We start from the raw sequence: 25016 nt of genomic DNA on the forward strand, positions 1-25016 counted from the left end.
TTAGCCAGCATTCTTTCATCAATTGTTACTTAAGAAGGCACATATATCAATTTCACTCAAAATACTGTCTAATATGGAACACATATAATAGGAAATAAAATCTCTGTAATTTCAGCATAATAATAAAAGAAACACATATCTGTTAAAGAGAAAAAAAAAGAAAATAAAATAGGAATATATTTCAGAAAACCTTGCTAACAGTGTGCCACCAGGGTGTTTTAGGGTCAAACTGCTGTACTAGAAATCATAACAGACACACTCCATTTTTACTCAATAAGATGTTGCTTCAATTAGGAAATCAACTGTTCTCCCACTATCTATCCTGCCTCAAATTTAGTGCAAGTTCTGTTCTTTCTGGATTTTATAAAGATGTACACAATACCTGCATAATGAGGAAGTGAGGATTATTGACATTGAGTCCAATGGAACAGAAGAGATCCTGCACACGATTGATGGTAGCATTTGTACCATTGATAAGATACTTACTTCTACCTCCAATGACAACCTGGAGAAAGAAAAGAAATTGAAGAAACTTTCAGTGGTTTAAAAATTACGTGATATTGTGAGGATATAAACTGTAACAAAGAATAAAAAAATCTGAGCAAATCATCTGTATTACATCTTTGTGTACACAAATATGTGTGCACTACACAGATCTATCTCAAAATAGATCTTGTTTGACTGAAGAGACATGTAAAATATTTAACTAAAACAAAAGAAAGATTAGTCATTGAGGACAATACTACAAGAAAATTTCAAAAAATACTACTTTAAAAAAACAACAAAACAAAACAAAAAAAACCCCAAACCAAAACTCCATCTTGGAGACCAAACTTAACATTCAGTTCAGATATTAAGAGGAAGATACAAAAGCAGAAGCAAAACCAAAATACTAAATACAAAATTAGAACTTGCATTATGAACATTTTTGTCTAGCACACTGGATCTACTCCTGCAGTTTGTGCCAAGGACACTGTGCAATTGCAGAAACTCTAGGACTTTAAAAAATATCCTTTTTTTTTCCTTGACCAGTCACTCCGTTGAGCATGGCAAAAATGTATTTAGGTTACTAAACAGTACAGATATTAAAGACTCACCTGCCTAGTCACGACAATCTCATCAGTAGCTTCAAATCCCAGTGGACACTGGCTCTTGTCCGAATTATCAAAGGTAATAGACACACTCGCCTTTGTAATTCCAGCTTGCCCACCTTTATAAACTAGATCTTGCAAGTTGGAAGCTCGCACCTAAATCCATGGAACAAATAAATACTTTTTTGAAAGAATTAATTTCACAGCTTCAGTGTACTACTGTAGGTTTTGGAGAAATGAACGAAAAAAGTGAAGATCTAGCTGCATATTTAAGAGTTCATGTGAACTGATACATGGGAGCTGCAAGGTGCTATTATTCTAAAACCACAATTAGTTAGCTAATTGTTTCTGTATGAGGTTCCTGACAAACACTGAACAGATGTTAAAAAAAAGCCAGTCATCAGCACATTTATTTAACCAGCACTTATTATTCATAAAGCAGTTCACAGGGAAATGCTTCAGAAAGTGTTCCTGGATTTGTCAACATCTGGGGGAAGGCAGAGGGTGGAAAAGAAGGGAAATCAAAAAATCATCCTAAGACAGAGATTCAAATTGATGTCATAACTGTCAATTTTTTTATGAGAATAAAGCTGATATATCATCTCTTAAATAGCAGGCATTGCACAAAAAACAGCTTTTTAATTTTTTCTTATGAACCAGATGGACAAATGTTAAGACCCAATTCAGAACTGAAAAACTTTATTTACAAATAAACAAGTCAGTGCCTTTTGCTGCAAGAGACCTTCAGCTTGAGATTGTTACCTTTTAAATGGGTATTTTTAGTCTATTGTTCTAAGCCACATACTGTTCACGACTGTAGTCTACTGAATTCTTACCTTAGAGTAAGAATGAGAAAGAATGTCAGACACCCAATTTTATGTAATGAAAAATCCAAGTAAATAAAACTACTTTTTCAAGAAGTACCACTTCAGGTCTCCCATGGGAGATTACTCGTTATAGTAATACAAAACGCTGCTAACAGAAGAAAGACGTTTCTTAAATGCCCCATCCCTTTACCTGTGACAGATTGTTGATTCCCAACACGAAACAGATAGAGTCCAAGATATTGGACTTGCCACTACCATTGAAGCCAGTAATGGCATTGAATAACGGGTCAAAGTCATTAACTTCCGTCCTTTGAGCATAGGATTTAAACCCTTCCAGAACAATTGACTTGATGTACATCTTCTCTATGGTCCTAAGGGACCAGGAAAAGTATTCCTCCGAGTAGCACAAAGAAAGGTATCTGGATTATGATCCTATATATTTCAAAGAATAAAAGAAAAAAGAATAAGCAAATAAATCATACTGCATGCCAAACAAACAGTTACACGTGTGAGAAAATGGTAAGAACACATGATTTTCACAACAAAAACATCATGCATTTATGAGACGAGAAATGACAAGTGGACCTCAGGTCCCGGCAGCATCCCAACAATAACCTGTACTTCAGCATTTCTAAGAGACGTGACTTCACACAAAGCTCACCACGACACTTGTATGAAGACTGGTGGCAAAACACCGGTTTTTCACCAAGCTGGCCGCCAGCCAGCGGAGGGGAAGGAAAGTCCCGGGTGTTTCCGAACACAGCAGAAGCGGAGCCCCCATTTCCCGCCTGCAGGACTGCTATATCTGCTTAGCCCCACCGCCCCCGAGGGATGAATCCCAGGAAAGCGGCAGCCCCGGCTCTGAGGCACGGAGAGCACGGACCCACCACAGCCTCATCCCGGTCCCTGCTGCCGGCATCGCGCGGCCCACCCGGGACCCCGATCTAGCGGGGACCCCGATCTAGCGAGCCCCCCGTGCCGCGGGCAGCTCTGCTCCCCTCCCCGATCCCAGTGCCTCACTCGCCCACCGTCGGGGCCGCTCCGCGGTCTCAGGGCCGCTCACCGATCCCGAGGCCTCACTCGCCACCCGCCGCAGACGCTCCCGCCGCTCAGCACGATCGAATTTTGGCGCCGAACGCCAAAGAGGCCGTTAGAGGCGGTGCCTGATGGCGGCCGCCCCCTCAGGGCCTGCCGCGGCCTGCCTCCCCCCGCCTTCCGGCGGCTGGCACGGGGTGTGATCTCGGCTCCTGCTGGGTGAGGGGCGAGCGCTCCCGTACTGTGGTCTGAAAGGTGGGCGGGCACCCCCAGGGCAGGCGGGCACGGCCGAGAAGGGGCTCCTCGGGCTCTCGCGGGGACGGGAGCTGGGAAATGGCGGCTGTGGTCGGTGAGGGAGGTGCGATGAGGCCCCGCGGGCCCCGCGGGCGATGGGGCAGGGCGAGAGGGCACTTGGGCGTTCATGTGGGGTTCTGTGGCGGGGCTGAGGAGCTGGAGTGCAGCAGCTCCAGGCTGCGGCGGGAAGTGTCTTTGTACCGCTCTGAAATCATATTAAAATGAAAGAAGTGCGGTTCTATACTTATTACATACGTTCCTACTACAGTGCTTCACCACCCCATTCTCCCCCTACCTACCAAAAAAAGAAAAAGCCATCTATGCCTGTTTACTGCTGTGATATAAACAGGCGCTTCCATTCAAGCAGAGGAAGGAGAACTTGTTCAAAATTTGTGTATGTGTGTCACTGGAAGAACAGGAGTTGTCTAGCTATTTATTGCCACACTGGTCACAGGGGGAAAGTCGGCTGGATGCATTTGCTCTTTCCTGGATAGTGACCACTGCTGTAAAATTTACTGTCCTGAACTACTGAGTTTGATGTTATTTTAATAATTTTTAATAATTCAGACTGAAGGGCTACATTACAGAGAAATAAAATAGTGTATTTGCTCACATCAGGAATTACCTTGGATGCTGCTGTTTAAGGCATTTCTGAGACAGCACTGCTGCTGGAGGTACTGCAGCCAGAAGAACCTGATGATCTCTTATCAGCTGTTACTTTGCTAACATCTGAACACCATACTGAGAAAAATTATTGTGAAGTATGGAGATGAATCAGATTGATGCTGTGTAACTATACAGCCGCATCAAATTTCACATTTTATTTGGCAGGTTGAAAATGTTCCCAAATGATTTTTGAATCATTTTTAATTGACAAAAAAATCTGCTGTCTGTGGCAAATGTGCTTGCATGTTTCTTGCCTGAAGGAGAGGCCCTGATTCGTTTCTGTTAGAGGTGGCTACTTGGACTACACTGTATCATGTACTTACAAAAGTAAAACACTTTCCCAATTCTTAAAATACTCATATCACAAACTGCTGAAGCTATACTATATTTTTACCCTTGTAGAATACCTACTTGTGACTTCAGAACTAGGAAGGATCTGCTCAACACTTGGTACAATGCACATTATCAGAGAATCATAAAATTATTTGGGTTGGAAGGGACCTGAAAGATCATCTAGTTCCAACCCTCCTGCCATGGTCAAGATGGAATACAAGAGTAAAGTATCATGCTCTGCTTATGTGTGCTGCAGCAGCAGGGAGGTCCTCAGGTCCCATTTTCCAGATGCTATGCTGATCACTTCTCTGTGCTGCCACTTTTCCACTCCAGCTCCTTTGACTCTCCTTGACATCCCTCTTTTTTTTTTTCCTCATGTGCTTTTAATTTTTCATTTATCAATCTCAGTCTCTTTAATATTGCAGATTTCTTGGAGTGGTAACAGATAACAAGTATGTCTTGTGTATGCTAAGTGGGCTGGAGCAGCAAGTTTCTGTCTTGAGGGAGAAGTTGTTTGTGCATGTTACAAGCAGGAACTTGTTCAAGAATCAATCTGCCCTTGCGATATTACAGAAATTCAGGAGGGACCCTCAGAGGGATGGCTGATGCTTGAAAGCATGTTTGTCATTTCCCTTCTGACTGCACTTATTACACAACACTGCAAGAGATGCTTATGCTGCAAAGGGGTGTTGCTGCAAATTCAAGAAGCGAAACTGTGCTGCATTATGTCTCTAGTGCTTTGATGAAATTTTACATTTACTGATGTTGCAACATGTGTTTGGCCTGTATCAACATTTTAAGCAAGGGAGAAGTAAAAAGAGTGCTTGAAAGAATCTTATGAGTTCTGTGCACTGACCAGGGAAGCACAGCTGGCCCTTCAAGAAGCTTCAGCTTGATTTGTCAGCTCACATCTCCTACAGTGTCCCACAGAATCATAGAATTGCTAAAATTGAAAAAGAGCTTTAGGATCAAGTCCAATTGTCAACCCAGCACAACCACTATGTTCACAAGTAAACCATGTCCTCAGCTGCCATATCCGCATGTTTTTTGAACACTTTCAGGGATGGTGATTCCACCACTTCCCTGAGCAGCCTATTTCAATGCTTTACAACCCCTTCTGTGAAAAAAACTTTCCTAGTATCTGATCTAAGCCTCCCTTGGCACAGCTTGAGGCCATTTACTCTACTCCTGTCCTGTCACTTGTTACCTGGGAGAAGAGATTACCCCCACCTGGCTACAGTCCCCTTTCAGGTAGTTGTAGAGAGCTATAAGGTCTCCCTTGAGCCTCCTTTTCTCCAGGCTGAACAACCCCAGCTCCCTCAGGTGCTTCTCATGTGACTTACTCTCCAGACTCTACACCAGCTCCACTGTCCTTCCCTGGACTTGCTCCAGCACCTGTGTCTTTCTTGAAGTGAGGGGCCCAGAACTGGACACAGGATTTGAGATGCGGCCTCACCAGTGCAGGTGAATGATCATTTCCCAAAGTGCTGCTGGCCATGCTGTATTGCTTGTATTTCTGATCCAGGCCAGGATGCCGTTGGCCTTCTTGGCCACCTGGGCACGCTGCTGGCTCATGTTCAGCTGCTGTCGACCAGCCACTCCCAGGTCCTTTTCTGCTGGGCAGCTTTCCAGACACTCTTCCTCACCCAGCCTGTAGTGCTGCCTGGGGTTGTTGTGACCCCCCTGGCAGGACCCAGCACTTGGCCTTGTAGAACCTCATACAATTAGCCTTGGCCCATCTATCCAGCCTGTCCAGACCCCTCTGCAGAGCTTTTCTACTCTCCAGCAAATCAACTCCCACCCAACTTGGTGTCATATGCGAATTTGCTGGTAGTGCACTCAATCCCATCTTCCTTCCTATCTGTGGACTTGCTTCTTTTTTCTTATAGTTCTGAAGAGTCTCACTGTATGTGCAATTTCTGAGAGCTGAAGGGCAGCAGACCTTATTTAGTGAAGCTATTGCTTTCCTTCTCACTGCCCCATATGAACTTGCTCTTTTGAACCTCTGTTGGAATTACAACCTTGTAACAAAGTGCAGCGTGGCCAAGTCTTGTAGCAGAGCAATGACTACTCACCTACAATCTTTGACCTTCTTCCAGGAGTTAATAGTATTGCGTAAGGAAGTGAAGTTGCAGCTTTATCGTTTCATAATACAGTGTCATGCTTGCTTAGAAGTACAGTCTCTGCCAAAAGGAACACGGGAATGGTTTGCCTTTACTTTGTTTTTACAACAGGAAAAAAAAAATTTGAGAAAGCATTGTAATAGCTAAGCCAGAGGAGAGGAACAGGTAATTTTTGCTAAAACTTGTAGGTACATATGATTTGAAGCCATGATCACTCCCAGGTAATTGGTAATCCTGTATGTGCATGGGATCCTGAGGTAGCCTCTGTATTACTACTCCCTTGGCAGTCTCTATTGCCAAGAAGTCCTTTTATGTTTGGTTGGTTGGGGTGGGAGGGAAGGTGATTGTTTGTTTTCTAAGGTATTTGGCAAGTCCTTCACGCTGGTGCCTGGCAGATTGCTTTGAAATGCTGCAGAAGACATAAATTGAATCTAGGGAAGAGACTAGATGAGATGATGATTACCTGAAAAACTGCTGTCATAGTGATGGTGGGTTTTTCCTCAGCAATGATCTACAAACCAATTGTGTCTGAGGGATACACTTTACTCAGCTTTTAGTCACACCCATTACTTCCAATGTAGATGTGAGCATAGGTGTTCCTGCTTCAGAATAGACATAAAAGGAAAAGTACCACAGTCATGTCTGCAAATTATGACTGTCAGGAAAATGAACTGTTAAGCTAACCCCAGATTTGAATTGAATTTATTTGTAACTGACAGGCTGCTAAAGTGATTTTGTCCTCAAGGTTAGATTTGGGCAAGTTCGGGCTAGGAATAATAGCTGGGATTACCTAAGAAAGGTAAGATTTTCTGGTTTGACTCATGCTGCCTCGAGAGCTTTACTACTTTTCCACTTGAATGTGAATATTCCCAGATTTCAGGTATCACCATCAGCTCCTCGGCCTCCAGTCAAACTATCTCCATTTTTTCAGACTTGCCTGTCTCTTTTATTCCTGATCTTCTTTTCCAGTTGCTAGTATGTAGTATGGCATTCCAGTTTTCACCTCTTCCTTCTTCTCTCCCCTTTTCCCCTGAACTGTGAACCTTCTTACTCATGCTGATTTTGGAGACTGAGCTGTGACATTCTGCACGAAGTGCTCTGCTTTCAGCTCAGCTACAGTTTGCAGCAACTGCAGTGTTTGAACACAGATAGGATCTTTGCTTTCTTATGTATTTGATTAGTGCAAAGAGACAGGATTTCCCATTCCATTACTTCTTTTCTAGGTGTTCTTTCTTGTTTTATAACTTGATGGTCTAGATGAGGGGACAAGGAGGGTTTGAAGGACATTACAATAAATGCTATCCTGGACTTCAATTTCAGTAAAAGCTTTAGTGGTACTTTTGTAAGAAAATCAAGCAGGAATGCGTCACCTTATTTTTAAATAGTCTTTTTATCCCTGTCATGGGCTGTTCTTTCTGAAGTTTTTATCATAGTAGCCTCTTTACTGTAATAATGGTCTGTGAAACAGTTTATACAGAAAACACACGAAAGAAATGTATTATCCAAACCCACTGACACTGAAAACAAAGTAGTTTTATGGTTTACAAGGGCAGGTTACTGCTTTAGGAGCTGAGATGGTGGCTATCACAGACTTAATTCAGTAAAACTTAAAATGGAACCCTGAAAATGTTGCATCACTGCTATTTATCCTTTGAAGTATGCTTAAGCATCCTTTGGTATGCTTAAGAAATGTAGTCCTTACCACTTCTTATTATTTTATATCTAAACATACAAAATAATCTTGGTTTGTTAGCCTGGAAATTGGTTTGTGAATCCATCCATTAAGCATGTATCTGTGTTCTGTTTTCTGGATTTTTGGTTTTGTTTTGGCTTTTTGTTTTGCAGCCTACAGAAAACACTCCTAGTCTTGAAGTGGCTATAATGATGTGATTTCAGTAGGAAGAGAGAAGTGGGCAGCAGAAAATTTCTCCTGTTTCCAAAATTAGGCCTAAGTGTAATCAAAATGGTTCTGTGAAATTAATCTTTCAGTATTGTTTGTAGACAGGATCATTGCTCTGCTGAAAAACTAGAAACTTTTAATAGGAGTGTGAAGATTGGTGTGAAAGGGAGGTCTGAGAGTGGAAGCATCAAAAGAAACAGTTGAAGGAAGACAGAAATGGCCTGTACTGATGGCACCTAGGATTGCAGATCATCATAATTACATGATTAGTGTTGGAGAGGGCCACATAGGGAAACCAAAGGACAGCCTCAAAGAGTTATCAGGTTCCTGTACTCAGACATAGAGACTCGAGCTATTAAGAAGTGCTGGTGGGAAGGTAAAGAGCAGGGCTGGAGCCTTGAGGCACACAGACAAAAGGGACAAAAAGCAGGGAGTCAATATTGATGACTCACAAAGGTGGGGCACTGATGAGAGACACTTCCCAGGGGTACAAATGGCACATCAGCAAATAACTGCCGGCCTAGCCAGCATCCCTTTGTCCCTGGTCATTCCTGGATGGAGCACACTGCTGGGACAAACCCCTCTCGGTGCCTGTGGGTGTAAACTTGTGAGTGGGATCAGTTTTGTTACTCTGAACTCACCTTTCGCTCCTGTAAGCCCGTTTGCTGGCTTTGCTTTGTTCTTGCTACAGTGTCACGATATATTTTATTACAGCTAAGCACTGGACAAAATTTTCTCCGGTGCTACGTGCCTCATTGCAACATAGTTGAGGCAAAATGATAAAGCTTGCTAGTGTTTTTTAAGATGGCTCGGCAACAGTGAGGCTTATCCACAAATGCTCTGATCCTTTGGGGCGTGCACTGGGAACATGAGGATGTCAGAGCACACGCCATGAAGTGACAAATGTATGGATCATTTGCTATGCTAAATGATGAACTGAACAAGGAATTTGAGATTTTTTAATTAGATATTTTTCCCCAGAGGGAGAACTCTTGCGAGTTCTAGAGCTGGACTGGTAAAAAGTGATTTGAAGAAATTCCCGCGCTGTCTGATAGGTCTCCAAACTGCAGGTTTTGGTGGTTTCTAGAACCACGGGGTTTGTGCATTCAGCTTCGCGTGTTGCGTAACGTGCCTGTGCAACTGGCTGGGCACTGAATTGAGGGTTTTGGAGGAGTGATATCAAATCTTAGTAGGAGAAAAGTGACTCACAATGGGTGTGTGCTATGCTATGTTTACTGAGGGTTTTCACTTCGTCTTGGGGAAGTGTATTGAGGGCGGTACCAGCCCTGTCTATAAAAGCCTACATTTTGACCTTTGAAAGTGTGTGTGACTGAAGGAGTCCAGCCCCTGGCTGAGTCGGGTGCAGAAGGTTATTGTGACAGCAGAAGACAGTTTTCTACCTGCCTGCTCTAAGTATAACTTCTCTTTCTTGTTGGTGCAGTTGTGTATAAGAAGGGCAAAGGGGCTGTGAGGTTAGAATTAATGCAAGTTATTTTTTTGTTTCTGTCTTGTGTGGAAAACGCTGGTGACAATGTGCTCCCAGTTCCAAGCCCTGAGCTTGGCAACTGGAGAAGTATTTTCTTTCAATATAATGACTGTCACAGAAAGAAGTAGTGCTTACCTTTGTTTTTCTCAATTGTACTTTGGTTCAAGTTTGTAAAAGTTTAGGTTCATTACTCATCCCAAATAATCAGGGATTTTTCCTTACGGTATTTTTTTTCTCATTAAACTAGTAGATTTTCTCCCTTCAATATCTTTAAGGTGGGAGTCATGCAACATGCCAGGGCTGCCTTCCCACTCCAGGCTTGCTGCCCTGGAGCAGGCAGGAAGGTCCGACAAGTCACAGAAAGCTCTGGGTTGCTAAGGCAATGCGGGCCTTTTCAGACGTTTTCTTGATCTAGTGATATTGCCACAAGAGCAAGCAAGGGCTTTCTTGTGTTATGGCACATTATCGAGATAACTGTTCTGCCTCATGAAGTATAAACCAGCCCCCATGAGCAGCCCATGACCGTTGGGCATCCTTTTGACAGGTCCTCTTTTTGTTGTTTGTTGTGCAGGATGGTGACTGCCAAGGCGTGGGTTCTGAAGAAGCATTTTGAAGGTTTCCCCAAAACCAGTGACTTTGACTTGAAAGAGATAAAGCTGCCAAATCTGAAGGATGGAGGTGAGTGGAGTGCTACCTGTTATTAATTTTTCTGGAGGTTATCTGATTGCTGATGTATGGCTGTGCATCTTAGAACTGTCTGCATGTTTCTCTGGCTTATATTTTCAAAAATGGCTTGGGCAAGCTGTGCACCTTAAGAGAGAAGGACAGTTGCTGAAGAACAAGTATGCTGATGGGTTTGGTGGTTTTTAAGTAATGTTGCCTTCTGATAATACCCTTACAAACAATGGCTGAGCACTTCAAACTCCAGGACTCAGCAGCTGGGCCATGCCTTTCACAGTTTCAGGCTGCCTAATTCCACTTGGTGCCTGATGACAAAGGCACTCGAATGCATTTGCAAATAAAGCTTACTGGAGAAATTGCCGACGTGATACAGCCTTGAAACCCACAGCCACAAGGAAAACAGAATTTGTTTCATTTAGAAATAGAGAAGCTGATTGTGATAAACAAAGTCTCGAGTTTCTGTAAGTTTTTGAATAATAGTTTATTATATGGTAAAAGCAAGCAGCCGGCTGGGTGACAGAAATGGGACCAGTTTCCCAAATCTGCACACCCTTACTACAGGGTACATTTAGTATTTATCTTAGCTACTTCATGCATATTAATTATATCATATACATATACATTCTACAGGTTTTTGCTAAGTATTTAATATATGGGTTTTCTTACAGCTAAAGCTAAAGGGTTATCTCTACAACCAGTCATAATTCATGCATCCTTGGACGAACGGGCACCTAAAGATTTAAAGTTCTACTATATTTTATTCTTAGGATAGTAAGGAGGTTTTAGGCCTCCTGACCTTGTGAGGCTCTGTTTTATTTCTGTATGGGGGTGTAATTAAGTTTTACAATCCGTTTGTTTTATTTTGATGTAATCACTCATTTGTCTCACGAATCACAATTATTTATATATCACACTGATTATGACACAGAGGAAATGAGATAACTGTTGTAAAATCCAAACATGCTTTACTAGTGAAAGGCTTTTGTCTACATTGTTTTGGAAAAAAGGTGGAGAAGACGACATCCAGGAGTATGTGTTCAGTGGAGTTTTTCATGCTGTTAGGGAAAATACTGATAATGGTGCTGGGGGGAGAGCAGAGAGACTGTGCACTGACAATGAGCCTGCAGCAGGGAGACCTCAAGGCTGGAGTGAGTAAAGGTTAGTTTGTTATTTTAAGAAGGAACACTGCGAGACTTCTGCTTCCATTCAACTTTTTTTTTTTTTTGCCAGTCCTTAGATTTTTTTTTGCCTAGTCCTTAGTCCTGTTAGATCTGATCTGTTGTAACAAGAGACAGTGAATGTAAACAGTAAAAAATGGACAGTTTTTATTCCTGTGGTTGTGTGTTTTGAAAAGGGTAAGGAATATGTTAACTTATTATATACAAGAGCTGTTGATAAAACAATGAACTTTGATTTGTCGTTTCACATGGACATCTGCATCAACCATGGTGTCTTGAACCTCATCCCTCTACTTGTCCTTTACAAAATTTACTCCACTTTAGAAGGTTCACGAAAGAAATTGCATTAAAGTACTAGTTATGTTTGCAACTTAAATGTTTGAAAACCTATTTCTTCTTACATACGCAGACACACTTAAAAATTTCGTGTCTGTGTGTACTTAAGAACCTGGAGTAATTTTTTTGTTCCCAGTTTAATCCTTACAGCAAAAAGAGGCATAACTTCATACTGCAGTAACACTTTTAAAGAAGGTGGCCTTCCCTGTTATGTTACATGGCCTTCCTGCTCTCTCTTGACTAATGGGAAGATATTTCTATCTGAATACATTTCTAGCTTGTACTAGATAGACCACTGCAGCACAGGCAATGAAAAGTATTAGTAGGTGGAGATGAACAGCTAGAACTGCCATGTGAATGAGAATTTAAATTAAAATATGTTTAATGGTATATTTTCCGGGAACTAGTGTCATTAGAGACAGTAAAGTGGATTAAGCTACTTTAAAAAGATAAACTAATGCTTCCTGTTTAAGGCAGCCAAGTATTTTTTGTATTTGACCTGTGCCAGGGTTTCTTACCACCCTCCGGTGGCTGAATTGTGAGATGCCCTTTTACATATGGGTCAAAAATAAATTAGAGTTCTGGCCACTCGACCCTTCTATAGAGAGAGGAAGCAGATGCAAAAAAGCATGAAAATAAGACAATCTCTTAGATACACTACAGAAAATGTTTTTTGTAACAGCACATCCATAATCAAAACTAATGAATTTAGTAGTCATTTCTGGTAGGTTTTCCCTAAAGGGTGGGGAATGCTTTTGAGCATCAAGAACTCCTATCAATTTAGCTGAAAGATTGACTTATGGAAACTGTGCTTTACTGCACTGCTAATGTCCAGGAATTTGTTTTTTCTTTCGTTGCAGAGTTGCTGCTTGAATCGGTGTTTCTCAGTGTTGATCCTTACATGAGGTATATATTTTTCTTCTTTATGACTTGCTGGCTAGGACACCTAATTTCATCTGCCACTTAAACCCCAAAAGAACATGTGCAGAGAGTGCCCCTTGTTGTCAGAGTCCCAGTGCCTCTGTCTGCTCTTGTGTAAATTACAAGACTCAAAATATGGAGCTGTGCCAAATTTAGCTAGACACTGGGATAATTTTTTTTTGAATCTGCTGTTTTTCCTTGTTGTGTGTTCCACTGAAGTGCAACAGGCTCAAATGAGACTGCAGCCCTGTAGCAGTACCTGCTTCATTTATCTTAGCAACCTTTTACTTAATAATACAAATTCTAAGTCAGACATTGCTGATAGACCGATGTTAATAGGAGGCAGTTAAAGCTCAGGGAAACTAGATAGTTTTAAAGAAGATGCTGGTGGATGCAGGTGTCAGTTCTCTGAGTCTTAGGCTTCTTGTGGTGGTGGACCATGCTGGAAAGATTAATGATATGGTGTCCCCCAACACTCTCATGCTGGGGATGCTCAAGTAGCTTGCCCTGGAAAACATCCAGTTATGCCACTGCAGCGACAAGCTCTTTGTGATCTGTTCAACAGCACTGCTGGTATTCTCTTTTTGGGTCAGACAGTAGCTACTACTGTCATAGTGTATCCGGAACATTATTACAGTTGCTCACAGTAAGCCATGTCTGCTTCTCTTACAGAGTTTACAGTCGAACAGTCATGAAGGAAGGGGACATAATGATAGGAACACAGGTTGCCAGGTAAGATCTTCAGTTCTTGTTATGCATTCATATGGCAGATCTCAACAGGAATGTGCTGATGTTCGAGACATCTGCAGTCTGTGTTACCTATTCTAGACTTGAGTCTACACTACATACTTCTGCAACTGTATTCTTATATGTAATTGGTTGGAATGTGTTTTTCCCCTAAGAACTACTTTTGCCTTTTTGTAGGGCATTTAGTCCTCTGACAAAACCTATACATTTTTTCTGGCAATAATGTTCTCAAAGGCAAATTTTACAGGTATGAAGGACCAACTATTGTATTTACCATAGGTGTCAACTTCACATTTTAAAACCTTCTGTACTAGTAATTGCACGCCCACAACCATGCCTGCTATCTACTCCAGCTGAAAATATCTCATAGTCACTGAATATGCAGCTCCAGCCAAAGGGCTGTATAACCATAAGTTCATCCTTTTCCCAAGATTTTGGTAATTTAGCTACACAGATGTTTCCCTTTGTCAGCTTGTTCCTGCTGTGCTGCCTATCAGTTGCTGCTTAGGAACATCTGTGGCCTTTGACTCTTGTGTTTCTCTGCAGGAACACAGAGGCCTGGGGTAAATTAACAACTAAGTCTGCTGAACAGAAGGCCAGCTGTTTCTAATAATTCAAAGCTGCTTACCTACCCTTTTCCAACACAGTTTTCCTGTTCAGATAAGGAAGCTGAAGTTTCATTTGGTATAGAGACACTGCTAATATGAACTTCTCCCTGGTTTTAAATACTGCTTTCTATCTGGTTTCATTACCCCAAGAGGTTCCATCTTCAGGATCTTCAACTTTTAAATGGGTTGCAGGTTGTCTGAGAAGGAAACTGCTTGTTACAGCCTATCTGCAGCTCCTTGCTTTTCTATGCTTTAATGCCAGCATCCTCCTTCCTGCATTCTAATTCACAGAAGCCTAGTCTGAACTCATACCAGGTGACAGTCAAAAAAAGAGTTGGCACTCGTGGGAAAATTGGATTTGTTGTGGGCAGAGCTGAGTCTAGAATCATCTTGGCCAGTATCTCTCTGGTAATAAGAAATTGCAGACATTTCAGGAAAGGAGCTTGACACCTACAGCATCAGCAGGTATGGGCTAAATGTCCTGATGTGAAATATTTCTTTGAAGAGCCAGTATTGATTTGTCTCTGACAGGGTATTCTTTTTTTTTTCTCTCTCTCTTTTAAAAAGGATTGTGGAAAGCAAGAATCCTGCTTTCACAGTGGGGGCCTTTGTTGTGGCTGACTGTGGCTGGAGAACTCATTTCATCTCTGATGGGAAAGACCTACATGTCCTTCCTTCCAGTTGGCCAGAATCACTCCCCAGATCTCTAGCCCTTGGAACAGTTGGCATGCCAGGGTGAGTTTTGAGATGAAAAGGCAACTATCATCTGGATTTTACTGTGCAGGATGTTTCTGCCTATCTGTGTGACCAGCCTTGTTCTACAAGTATGTTGCCTGTTTCACTCTGGTAAGAAACATGTGCTTCTGGATGCCCTTACCCTGTAGAGGACCTGAAGTGTGTCCCATCCTCTAGATTAGAGGAGATTTGCCTTGGAGATTATGGTGCCTCTCTTTGAGGAGCTATGATAAAGAAGAAAGAGGATCCAGGAAGGGCTGTAAAGAATCCATTTCAGTCTGTGTTAACCTTAGTGGAAAGTCTCAAACTTCACTGGCACCTGGACTAATCTGCTTTTCCTGACTTGGCTCTTCCACTATCACCATATTTCCAGAACTACCCCCAAAATTGCAAAAGATCACTGTCATATCATACAGCAAAATAGAGGTCCTTTAACTTGCACTGGAGCAGAAAACTCCTCTGCCTTGGAATCTATATTCATTACTGCAGTCTCAGTCATCCTCTTGCATTTCTTGACTCATTCTCTGTAGTTTTTATGGGAGATCAGGACTTGGTCAGTCCTATTCACATGGGAGGCTTTCAAAAAGATTGTAAAATTGTGTGTGATGGAGAACTTCTCAGATTTCATTTTAACATCAATCAAGATGTTTTTCCTGGTGGTTGGTTCAGTTCCCACTTTCAGTCCAGACCAAGTGTGAAGCTCTCAGCTTGAATTTAGAAATTAGCAGAAGAGTTTTCTGAGATTCTGGGCCAGTTGATGGGCTGAACTTAAATGTTTCCTACAGATTACTATGGCACTGATTAGGCTGCATCTCAAGTGCTGTGCCCAGTTGAGCCCCTAACTCCAAGAAAGACATTGAGGTGCTAGAGCCTGTCCAGAGAAGAGCAATGAAGCTGGTGAAGGGTCTAGAGAGTAATTCATATGAGAAGGAGCTGTGGGAGCTGGGGTTGTTTAGCCTGGAGAAAAGGAGGCTCAGAGGACACCTCATTGCTCTCCATAAGTCCCAAAAGAACAGTTTAGCAAGATGGGGGTCAGGCATCTAGTGACAGGACAAGAGGATATAGCCTCAAGCTGTGCCAGGGGAGATCCTGCCTGGACGTCAGGAAGAATTTCTTCATGCAAAGGGTTGTCAAGCATTGGAACAGGTTGCCCAGGGGAATGGTGGAGTCACCATCCCTGGAAGTGCTCAAGAAAAAACTGGACATGTCACTTAGTGCTAAGGTTAATTGACTAATTGGTCAAAAGTTGGACTTGATCTTGGAGGTCTTTTCCAACTTTAATGATTCCATTTTTCACCCAATAGCCATAGCTATGCAGAGTAGTCCTCAGGAGCAGGGAGACCATCAGTTCATCAAGTTTTTGCCACCCTTTTTTTCTGCCAGCTTTGATTTGTGATGAGTATCATTTAATCTTTGCCTCAATCTGGTAGATACCAGCTGGCTACTGACCTTTCTCTACCTTTCTCTCTCTCTTCCAGCGTATAACTGAACTGTCATCCTACAAAGTTATCTGTGTTTCTCCTTCTGGCTACTGATGACAAAGAAAGTTAATGATCTGGCTAATGATCACAAAGATTTCTGCTGCAACATTCTGTTAACCCAGTAACATGTCTGTGTTTTTTTCTGGGATGGCTGTGAAAAAGCCACCAAAGTAAGGAGGTTGGGTTAATTTTTGTATTTCATGAAGAATGAGGAAAACTAAATTTTGCTCTGGTTGTGATGATATTGTGGTTCAATGTGGTCAAGTCCTATCTCTGAGTCTGTCATCTTTTCCTCCTCACTGAGCCATTCTTCCCTCTTTTTCACAGCCTCACTGCGTATTTTGGTCTGCTGGAGGTCTGCAAGATTAAGCCAGGAGAGACGGTGCTGGTTAATGCTGCAGCTGGTGCTGTGGGCTCTGTGGTGGGGCAGCTTGCTAAAATTGGGGTGAGTGGCTTGAACCGCTCATACTTGCTCCTCAGAAGCCTCAGCTGGGAGACAGGGCAACAAGGCTATGAATGATCAGCAGGGCAAGCATCCCTGAAGGCATGCCTGCACTGGGGTCTTGTGATGGAACAAGCTCCTGAAGACGTAGCAAAGCTAGTTCAATGTTTCCTAGAGCTCAGAAACTCATATGGTGACAACGGCTGCGCTTTAAGGGTGAGCTCTGCACCCAGCACTCTTTGAGTGTCAGCCTGTGTTGTCAGGGGATATTTAGAAATGTTCTTTTCCTTTCCTTGCAGGGTTGCAAAGTGGTTGGCTGTGCTGGCTCAGATGACAAGGTTGCCTATCTGAAAAAAATTGGCTTTGACGAAGCTTTTAATTACAAGACTGTTAAATCTTTGGATGAAGCGCTGCGTAAAGCCTCTCCTGATGGCTACGACTGTTTCTTTGATAATGTGAGTTCAGAGAGAAGGCCTTGCCCTGAGCAGTTCTCATTTTCCTTAAATTATAGCAGGATCTCAGTATTGTATACATCTAATTGCAAACTACACCAGGAACTCAATACTGAGATCCACTTAATCGAGAAAAAGAACTATCTGCTTTCCTGTTCCCTTTCCACACATATTTCTGCAGCTGAGTTGGGCAGCAACAGAAAGGAAAAGATTGAAAGGCAAAGCTGGGTTGTTGGCAGTGTTTTTGAATGGAGAGAAAGAAGTTTTACTTCACTCTTTGAAAACTGTGGCCAATTTTGGGGAGGTAAGGGTCACAATAGCATTTAACTGATGCTGAACAGAGACAGCTCCAGTCCATTCCTGGCCCACCCTGGACCACAGCCAGTTCTCTGCTATTGCAGAAGGGGAGTGAGTGTAGATTGCTCCACATTATGTGGTCACGGGGGCTGCACTGGTGCCTGTAAACTAAAGAATGGCAAGGCCAACTTGTAAAACTACTGGAGTGGCTCATAGAGGGTTTCTGACCTCTCCTAAGTATAGCTGGAATTAATGGGGACTGTGTACTGTTCTTGATAGGCTTTTTGAATGTGACCATCTTGTTTTGAACAGAGTTTAAAAGTATGGATGCAGTTAAACCATGTCAGTTCACCTTCAAGCCAGACAACCAGCCCTGGCTCTTTTAATTTCCTACTGCAGCTAACATATGGATTATACCTGATAATCTAATAGCTGGGCACAAGGGTATTAGCAGATATAGCAGCCTAAAACTCCCTGGCTAGCTACCTGGTTTAAAAAAACCCATCATCACCTCTTTAGCATGTCTTTCTCTCAGCAGTCTGTCATTCTGTGTGGATTGCAACATACCTGCCTTGCCCTGGCAATTGACAGAAATGCAAAGTTCAAGGAGCAGGGTTTCAGGAGCTCCTGGTTACTTTGCCTTAGCCTTCTGAATTTCATGTCCAGTGCTGCCAGTGTCTGAAATATGTTTTATGGTCACATCCATTCCCTTCCCTCTCACTTCCAACTTCTGTGTAGAGTTCCCCCAGCAGTAAATTTTCTCACAGCTTCTCACCATTAAAAGTTTCTGTTCAAAACACATCCCTGTTTCGGAGATGAGAATCATTAAGTAAAAGCTTAACATCACCACGATGTGAAGATGTAAAAGTGCAGACTGGTGTGTGGGAAAAGCTGGTGCTTCTTAGTGCCCCTAGACATGCCCTTAGAAGGAGGGATCTATGTGTAAATCCTGCCCAACACTTCCAAACCAAGATCTGTGAAGCAGATTTGGAATTAAAACTGCTTTCCTACGTTCATGACTAATTTTTAGAAGAGTGAGATTGAGTCATTATAGTGTTCTCTAAGTGTAAGGGTTTCTGCAACCACCAAATCTTTGGAGTAGTGCAACTCACCTCTCCACTCCCTGATTGAACCCCTTGGTGCAATCATGCAAGGTTGGCAGATTTTGGTAATAAGTACTAAACACTAGATTGTCTCTAAAGCTGCACATGCTCTTGTTTTTGCAGGTGGGTGGAGAATTTGCCAGTATTGCTATCAACCAGATGAAGAAATATGGAAGGATTGCAGTCTGTGGAGCCATCTCTCTGTACAATGACTCCGTGCCTCAGAAAGGTGTGGGCCTGCTTTATTGTGTCTAAAATGATTTCCTGTTTGGTGATGGCAGAGAGACATAATAGGAGTCTTTGGAGATTTTATTATTTGTTTCCTGTGCCATTTATGTATGTGTGTACATTCAGGTAACTAACCGCTGCTCTGGGGCAGTGGGAGCATGACCACACTCCTCGTGTGTACGTGCGCTCATCCTCCTTTGTGCACACTCACACTGGATGGAAAACATCAGCTGATTAGAAATGAAGGAGTGACTAAACTACTTTAAACAGGACTCCACAGGGCTCTAAGCAAATATAGATCAGTAGAAGGCTGGTGTGGTGCATGATGTCATTTACACAGTAGTACACAATTTTAGATGAGATAATAGATTTCCCTCACGTTTTTAGATGATGCGTCTTAGGGTTGTTTTTTTTCCCCATAAGGTTTCAGCTACTAGTGAAACTGCCGAGAAATGTGGCTGAGATGAATATTCACTTCCAGTAACATTTAAGTTTTCCAAATTTGCCTTCTAGAAGAAATAGGAGGACTGAATTCTCTTTGACAGCAGACTGGCTTTGGACTCTCAGACCTCTTCAGAAAAATGAAACAGGCTTTTGAGAGTGAGGACACTATGACACATTTTTGTGATTGAGGGAACTGTGTTTTAGAGTTTGTAACTTAAATTTTGAGAGTTAGAAAGAGGATGAGAGCCTGGCAGGCTACCAAATAAACTGTCAAAACAGTATTTTTGAGATTCAGCGGAAGTCCCTCAGGTGAAGCTGAGGCCAGTTTACTTCCGAATGAAGCTGTTTTCAGAAATGTTAGTGTTTAGTCCCACAGCTTTACAGATCAGGCCTGTGTTTCCTTGTTTGGCTGTCTATCTGTGAATCCTTGGTCTTTTGTCCTGGAAATTCTGTTTGGAGAAAAAATATTTGAAACAAAGTCATTCAGTGGTGTTTACTGCTAAAAGCCCACTTTATGCTTGGGATTTATTTTAAATGAAATTGGTATTGCAGATGGCTTTCTGGTTCCTTTCTCTTGCAGGGCCTTACATGCAGGTTCCAATGATCTTGAAAGAGCTTCGAATGGAAGGGTTTATTGTGCGCCGCTGGAATAACCGCCGGGAGGAAGGCGTGAAGGCACTGCTAAAGTGGGTTGTGGAGGTAAGGAAGGAAGGGGTAGTTTTCTGTAAGGTGTACTCACACCATAACTTCCCTCTTTGCAAGGGGTCTCTTGTCATAGCTGTGTGGGTGAGGTCCCAGCATGGTACTTTTCTTTTCCTTGACATGATCTTTGAGCCTTTTGGGAACACTCAAACCATAGTAAACATGCCTGATCCCTTCTGCTTTGTTAAGACCAGCAGTATTAGCTTGTGGAATTAGATATATTCCAGAGTACATGTAGGCTTTGAAAAAGGATGCTTCCAGAGTAATTCAAAACTGTTATCTGGTAATGAAGGTTTTCATAGTTAGGGTAATTCCTCTATTTCTCATTTGGTCATTTGTAGCATGAGCAAGGATTTCCATTGTAGTGTTGTGCTGAAACTACTGGCAAGAATTAATGTTTTTATGGAATTGGGAGCTGGACTTTAAAGGGACTTAATATGGAATTTCTTATATTTTATTTTTGTAAATAGAGGCTAAGTTAGTTACTAAGTTGGTTCATGGTTGTGAGAAGTTTGTAAGTGTCAATACTAAAGGCTAAGAGGCTCTAGCTTTTACAAACATGAGGATTTGGGATGGATCAGCTTTTGATCACTTGGATTTGCAATTCTGTATTTCTGTATGGGTAGAGACAGGCCTGGCTTTGGGGAAATGATCCCCTACCTATCAATTATTTGGGGACCAAGTAGCACTAAATCTATTCTGGTATGTCTGGCAGTGACTTTTGCCCCCTGTATGACTCCAAGTAGAAGGTTTCACAACAAAAGCAGATCCTCACAGCAGCCTACCTAGTTTTGCAGACTTAGCCTGGTGCATGCCAGCTTGCTTGTTTCAGATGAAACATACATGCTGGAGAAAATTTTGTTGCAATTCATTCAATTCTGGTGGATGAAAACTCAGCAATTTCCTTTCTTACTTTTGACAGGGAAAAGTGAAGTACCATGAACAAGTCACTGAAGGATTTGAGAACATGCCAATGGCTTTCATTGGAATGTTAAAGGGAGAAAATCTTGGAAAAGCTGTTGTAAAAGTCTGAAGGTCAGATATTCCTGGGAGACTGGTGTGGGAGAATGTGATTCTGTTAAATGCTTTTAACTCACCTGTCAAAACATATGATTAGTATGTTTCAGTCTTTCTGCTGGATGTTTGGTAATGGTAGCTTCTGTTAATAATTGGGCTAATAAGTGTAAGAATATGCCAATTCATAAAGAACTTGAAAGATACCTCCCAAAACTACACAAAAAAAAGAGCCTTAAAATTGCTGAACATCAGAGCTGTATCAGATTTAATAGTAGCTTGAACCTTTGGTTTTCCTTACTACAAGCCTGCTCATACAATTTCCAAAGCTTTGCTAGCTGATGGCACATTTAATGTTTACCCATTGATTTGTCCCAGAACTTGACAAGAGGGATTTTTTAACCAATATCAAGAGGTGGAGAATAAGCTAAGCTACCAACACTTGGGGATTCCCAGCTTCTTCTCTAGCTGTTTTGTTTTTTTTTTTTTTGACCAGCCATCCCTGGTAAAGGGGGGACTGATGCCTGAGAATTTTTAGGATTTTTAGCTTTTTGTAGATTTTAGAAGTAGCTGTGTAGTAAATATAGATTTTTAGTATAATTATGTAGTCTCTCACACTTTAGAATAGTAGTTAACACTTACTAAACCCTATTCCCCCATTTCATATTGAATTTTCTAAATTCTTTAGGCTTGTTTAGGCTCCTTTCAAGGTAGGACTGTAGTAAACACCTGTTATGTTTAAGAACATTTGCACCCCAGGCCTGAACAAGGAAATACGATCATAGTCAAAGCAACTCTCAAGCCTGGAACCTTCGAGAAGCTCCAAAGACAGTATGTGCTGTGAAGAAGATGAAGAAGAAAAGGGTCTTGTGACCCTGGACTCAATTCTGGAGAGGCATGCTGGGAGGCAGATTTGGGGAGGATCTGGGGGGTGGGTAGTTCTGGGATTGGATGGATACTACCATAAAATTGTAGAACCACTGGACACAGGGCGTGCCTTTTCTGTACTCCTTGTGCCAGAAGGCCTTCATTAAAGAGCTGTTCTCTGTCTTATCTACTGAATTAGCCTGCAGATTTTTCTGCTCCCGATTTTAAGGCAACAAAACTTTTATCAGACAATGTAGATATCTCAGTTATTCTGAGATTATGGAAAGGAAAAATAAAACTGTTAATGTATACTTTGCTTGTGTTATAGTTCTGCTTGTGGAATACTTTCCCTTTCACTTCTTTGTGGCTAACACAGAGGAGCTAAAATATTAAAAGCACTTATTTATCCCAGCAGATCTCAGTACAGGTGATATGGAGAGGTCATTAATTTCCTTGAGAAATTTGGTCATTGGTGTCCAAGCTTAGAGTTGACCTTGCCATAGTGTTCACCCTGGCTCTCCTGGGAGGTGAGATAAATATGATGGCCCAAGCTGTATTAAATTGGTGCCCAGCACCCACATGGTGCCAAACAAAGGAGACACACAGATTAGCAACAATAAATATCTTAGATGTTTTGAAAAGGCCAGAACAAGAACCTGTAACTATGGGATACAGACAGGTATTGAAAGTGACTGTGATCCATTTTCATCACTGTGGAGGACTTCTTGGTTACTTTTAAGGTTTCATTACTGATCTGTGAAGAGGCATCTTAAACAGCTTTAATGTCTTTGCAGCGCCAGGATTAGATGCTCTGTTTGTCAGCAAGAAGAGATCATTTACTTAAGTTGTAGATTGACCAGTACTTGCCAAGTGAACTGAAAAAAACTTGTCCTGAAATACAGGTCAGGTGGCCACTGGGGAAATAATGCATCTTGGCACAAGCAGGGGACAGGTTCTGGTTGCTTGATAGTCTTTTCTGAGGAGACTGAATTGCCAGTTTGAATTGGCTCCAGTGCTGTGGTTTTACAGTGGCCTCTGGAGAAGGTCTGTGGATAATTACCACTGCACAGCATGGAAAGGCGTAAACCACAAAAGGGAACATGTTGTCAGTAGACTCCAAATCCACTGAGTAGAGGTCTGGTGTTGTTTGGTGGCTTTTCATTAAAGAATTTTCAGAGGGCTTACAAGTCCTTAAATACTGAATTGTTTTAAGTCCAGTGAATTAATGATCTTTTGTTTCAAGTACAATTGTGATTTGCAAATGAACTAAGAATAGCCACATGGAGTTCCTGTCCTTTGGTCAGAGTTGCAGAAAGATTTGTCTGTCACAATAATCCTGGCTCAGCCTGCTTTCTCCTGTACTGATCTGTACATTACTCATTGTGTATAGATTTCATGCTTCATGAATTGCAGTTCATTTTGCAAGGCTGTTTTACCCTCAAAATGTATTTTTTCTTTGTAAAACCACCACCACACCACACAACCCTGAGCCTCTGAACTTCTCTAGGGAACATAGCTATTTCCTCCTGAAAATTCAAGCTATTACATGTGAGGAACACTGTCACCACATAAAGAATACCCCTCATTGTCTGGCACTGTCTGGAGGTCTTGCAGTGGTTTTTCACTGTGAGCTTGGTTGTCACTGAAGTTCTAAATTTTGTGGAGTGACACTTGAATTGTTATTGAAAATAAAAAAGGAGTATTAAAAAGTAGGATGAAGATCTCTCTTCCCTGCTAGCCCTGTGAGTACAATCATTGTAATGAAGTTGAGCAAGGTGCCAATGCCCAGTGTAGAGCAAAGGCACAGTGATGTGTTGCTGGGATAGGCCTTTTCTGCTAGTGCATGGTTATGTGTGGTTTTGGGGGCAGAGCATGGGTAGTACCATTCAGTCTGGCCTGTCCTCCAGCAGTTGCACAGGGCCTGAGAGCAGCTGTCTGCCAACAACCCTTCCTCTAAACAGCCAATCACCCCTTCCTCTAACACCATCACTCTGCAGCTGAGCTTAAAGGCTTTGTGGGAAAGAGTGAGCTCTCGGTGGTGTCTCTCGCTGGCTATCAGAAGCTGTGCAAGGGATTGCCTGGGACTACATCATCCTCAGCACTACAGCAGATCTCCATTGCATGCATCTAGAAAGATGAAAAGGGTGTCAGCTTTGCCCAGGGCGCAGTGCCCATTCTTCAATCACCCTGCAGCTGAGGTTGTGCTGATAGTCATCCCTGGTCTTTTTGTGCTGCTTTCCTCCAGTCCACATGGCCATGTTTGTGCCACTACGTAAGTTACACTTCACGAGTAAGCTTGACAGTGGGATTTCTGAGGCTGTTTATTATCCCAATTCACTGAGGGTGTAATATATGAGAGCAAGAGGAAGAGTTTATTTAATAATCTTCAGTGTAATTAGCTGCAAGCTTCATCATCTGTTGGCTAAATAGCTCTTCATTTACACATAGCATTATTTCTAGGCTAGTGGTTTAACTGCTTAATGCCTTATGCTTTCCTGTGCAAAATGGATGTGTCTCTAGATTGGAAGTGTTGCAGGCTAATAGATATGAAACTTTTGTGCCCTGTTCCTAAGCAATGTCAAGCTAGGGCTCATAGCAACAACCTGTCTGAGCTCAGGCCACAGTGGGGACCAGCCTTGAGGAGTTTACCATGGCCTGCCACACCAAAGGTGGCCTCAGGAAGCCATGGGACTTTCTGCAAAAGGCTGTGGGTTGCAGAAACCAGGGAGTGGGCTGGAGTGCGCTGCTGCCTCATTGAGCTTCTCTGATGGTCCTCCAGGATGGGTCACAAGACAACATGGCCCAGCCACAGTATCCATTCTTATGTGAGATCTGCTCCCCAGCTTAATCAAATTGAACCTTAAACCTGCCACCACCTCTGATGCAGCTTGTACTAAAGTAAGACAGATCCTTTGCTCTTATGTCGCTCCCATGACCCCTGCCTGTAGCTGTTTGTTTCTCTCATCATCAGCTCCAGACAGGTTCCTCACAGCTTGCTGCTGGTCATTAACTACAATGCTGAGAG

The 25016-nt window shown here is 42.3% G+C and overlaps 2 protein-coding genes across 5 annotated transcripts in view; one reads left to right on the forward strand and one right to left on the reverse strand.

Moving 5' to 3' along the window:
• Positions 1-3096, reverse strand: part of SMC2 (structural maintenance of chromosomes 2) — a 21469-nt gene extending 18373 nt beyond the window's left edge. The window contains exons 1-4 of the mRNA XM_027652630.1: positions 2939-3096; positions 2109-2349; positions 1098-1247; positions 383-505 (exon numbers count right to left, since the gene is read on the reverse strand). Coding sequence (XP_027508431.1) covers positions 383-505; positions 1098-1247; positions 2109-2276 — 441 coding nt within the window. The 5' untranslated portion in view covers positions 2277-2349; positions 2939-3096. The remainder of the gene's footprint in view (positions 1-382; positions 506-1097; positions 1248-2108; positions 2350-2938) is intronic.
• On the forward strand, positions 3070-22307 carry PTGR1 (prostaglandin reductase 1). 4 transcript variants are annotated; one of them, XM_027652633.1, is made up of 11 exons: positions 3117-3231; positions 10327-10433; positions 12811-12856; positions 13544-13603; positions 14794-14961; positions 16770-16887; positions 17184-17339; positions 18860-18965; positions 19989-20107; positions 21033-21145; positions 21813-22307. In XM_027652633.1, exons 2-10 carry the CDS (start codon positions 10328-10330, stop codon positions 21141-21143), a joined length of 990 nt encoding a protein of 329 aa, XP_027508434.1. In that variant the 5' UTR covers positions 3117-3231; position 10327; the 3' UTR covers positions 21144-21145; positions 21813-22307. The 4 variants fall into 4 exon arrangements, with proteins under 4 accessions (XP_027508433.1, XP_027508434.1, XP_027508435.1 ...); XM_027652632.1 differs by having other exon boundaries at positions 3070-3172; positions 21033-22307; XM_027652631.1 differs by having other exon boundaries at positions 3118-3231; positions 21033-22307.
• The last annotated feature ends 2709 nt before the right edge of the window (positions 22308-25016 follow it).

Source organism: Corapipo altera, unplaced genomic scaffold (assembly GCF_003945725.1).
Source record: "Corapipo altera isolate COAL_440 unplaced genomic scaffold, ASM394572v1 61286, whole genome shotgun sequence".
Taxonomy (NCBI): domain Eukaryota; kingdom Metazoa; phylum Chordata; class Aves; order Passeriformes; family Pipridae; genus Corapipo; species Corapipo altera.

Bases quoted from the DNA above. Each gene is read 5' to 3' on its own strand.
- PTGR1 (XM_027652632.1), top strand. From the start codon at position 10,328: ATGGTGACTGCCAAGGCGTGGGTTCTGAAGAAGCATTTTGAAGGTTTC. The intron at 12,857-13,543 runs GTATATATTTTT...CTTCTCTTACAG, and splicing joins AGTGTTGATCCTTACATGAG to AGTTTACAGTCGAACAGTCA. The intron at 20,108-21,032 runs GTAAGGAAGGAA...TACTTTTGACAG, and splicing joins TGCTAAAGTGGGTTGTGGAG to GGAAAAGTGAAGTACCATGA.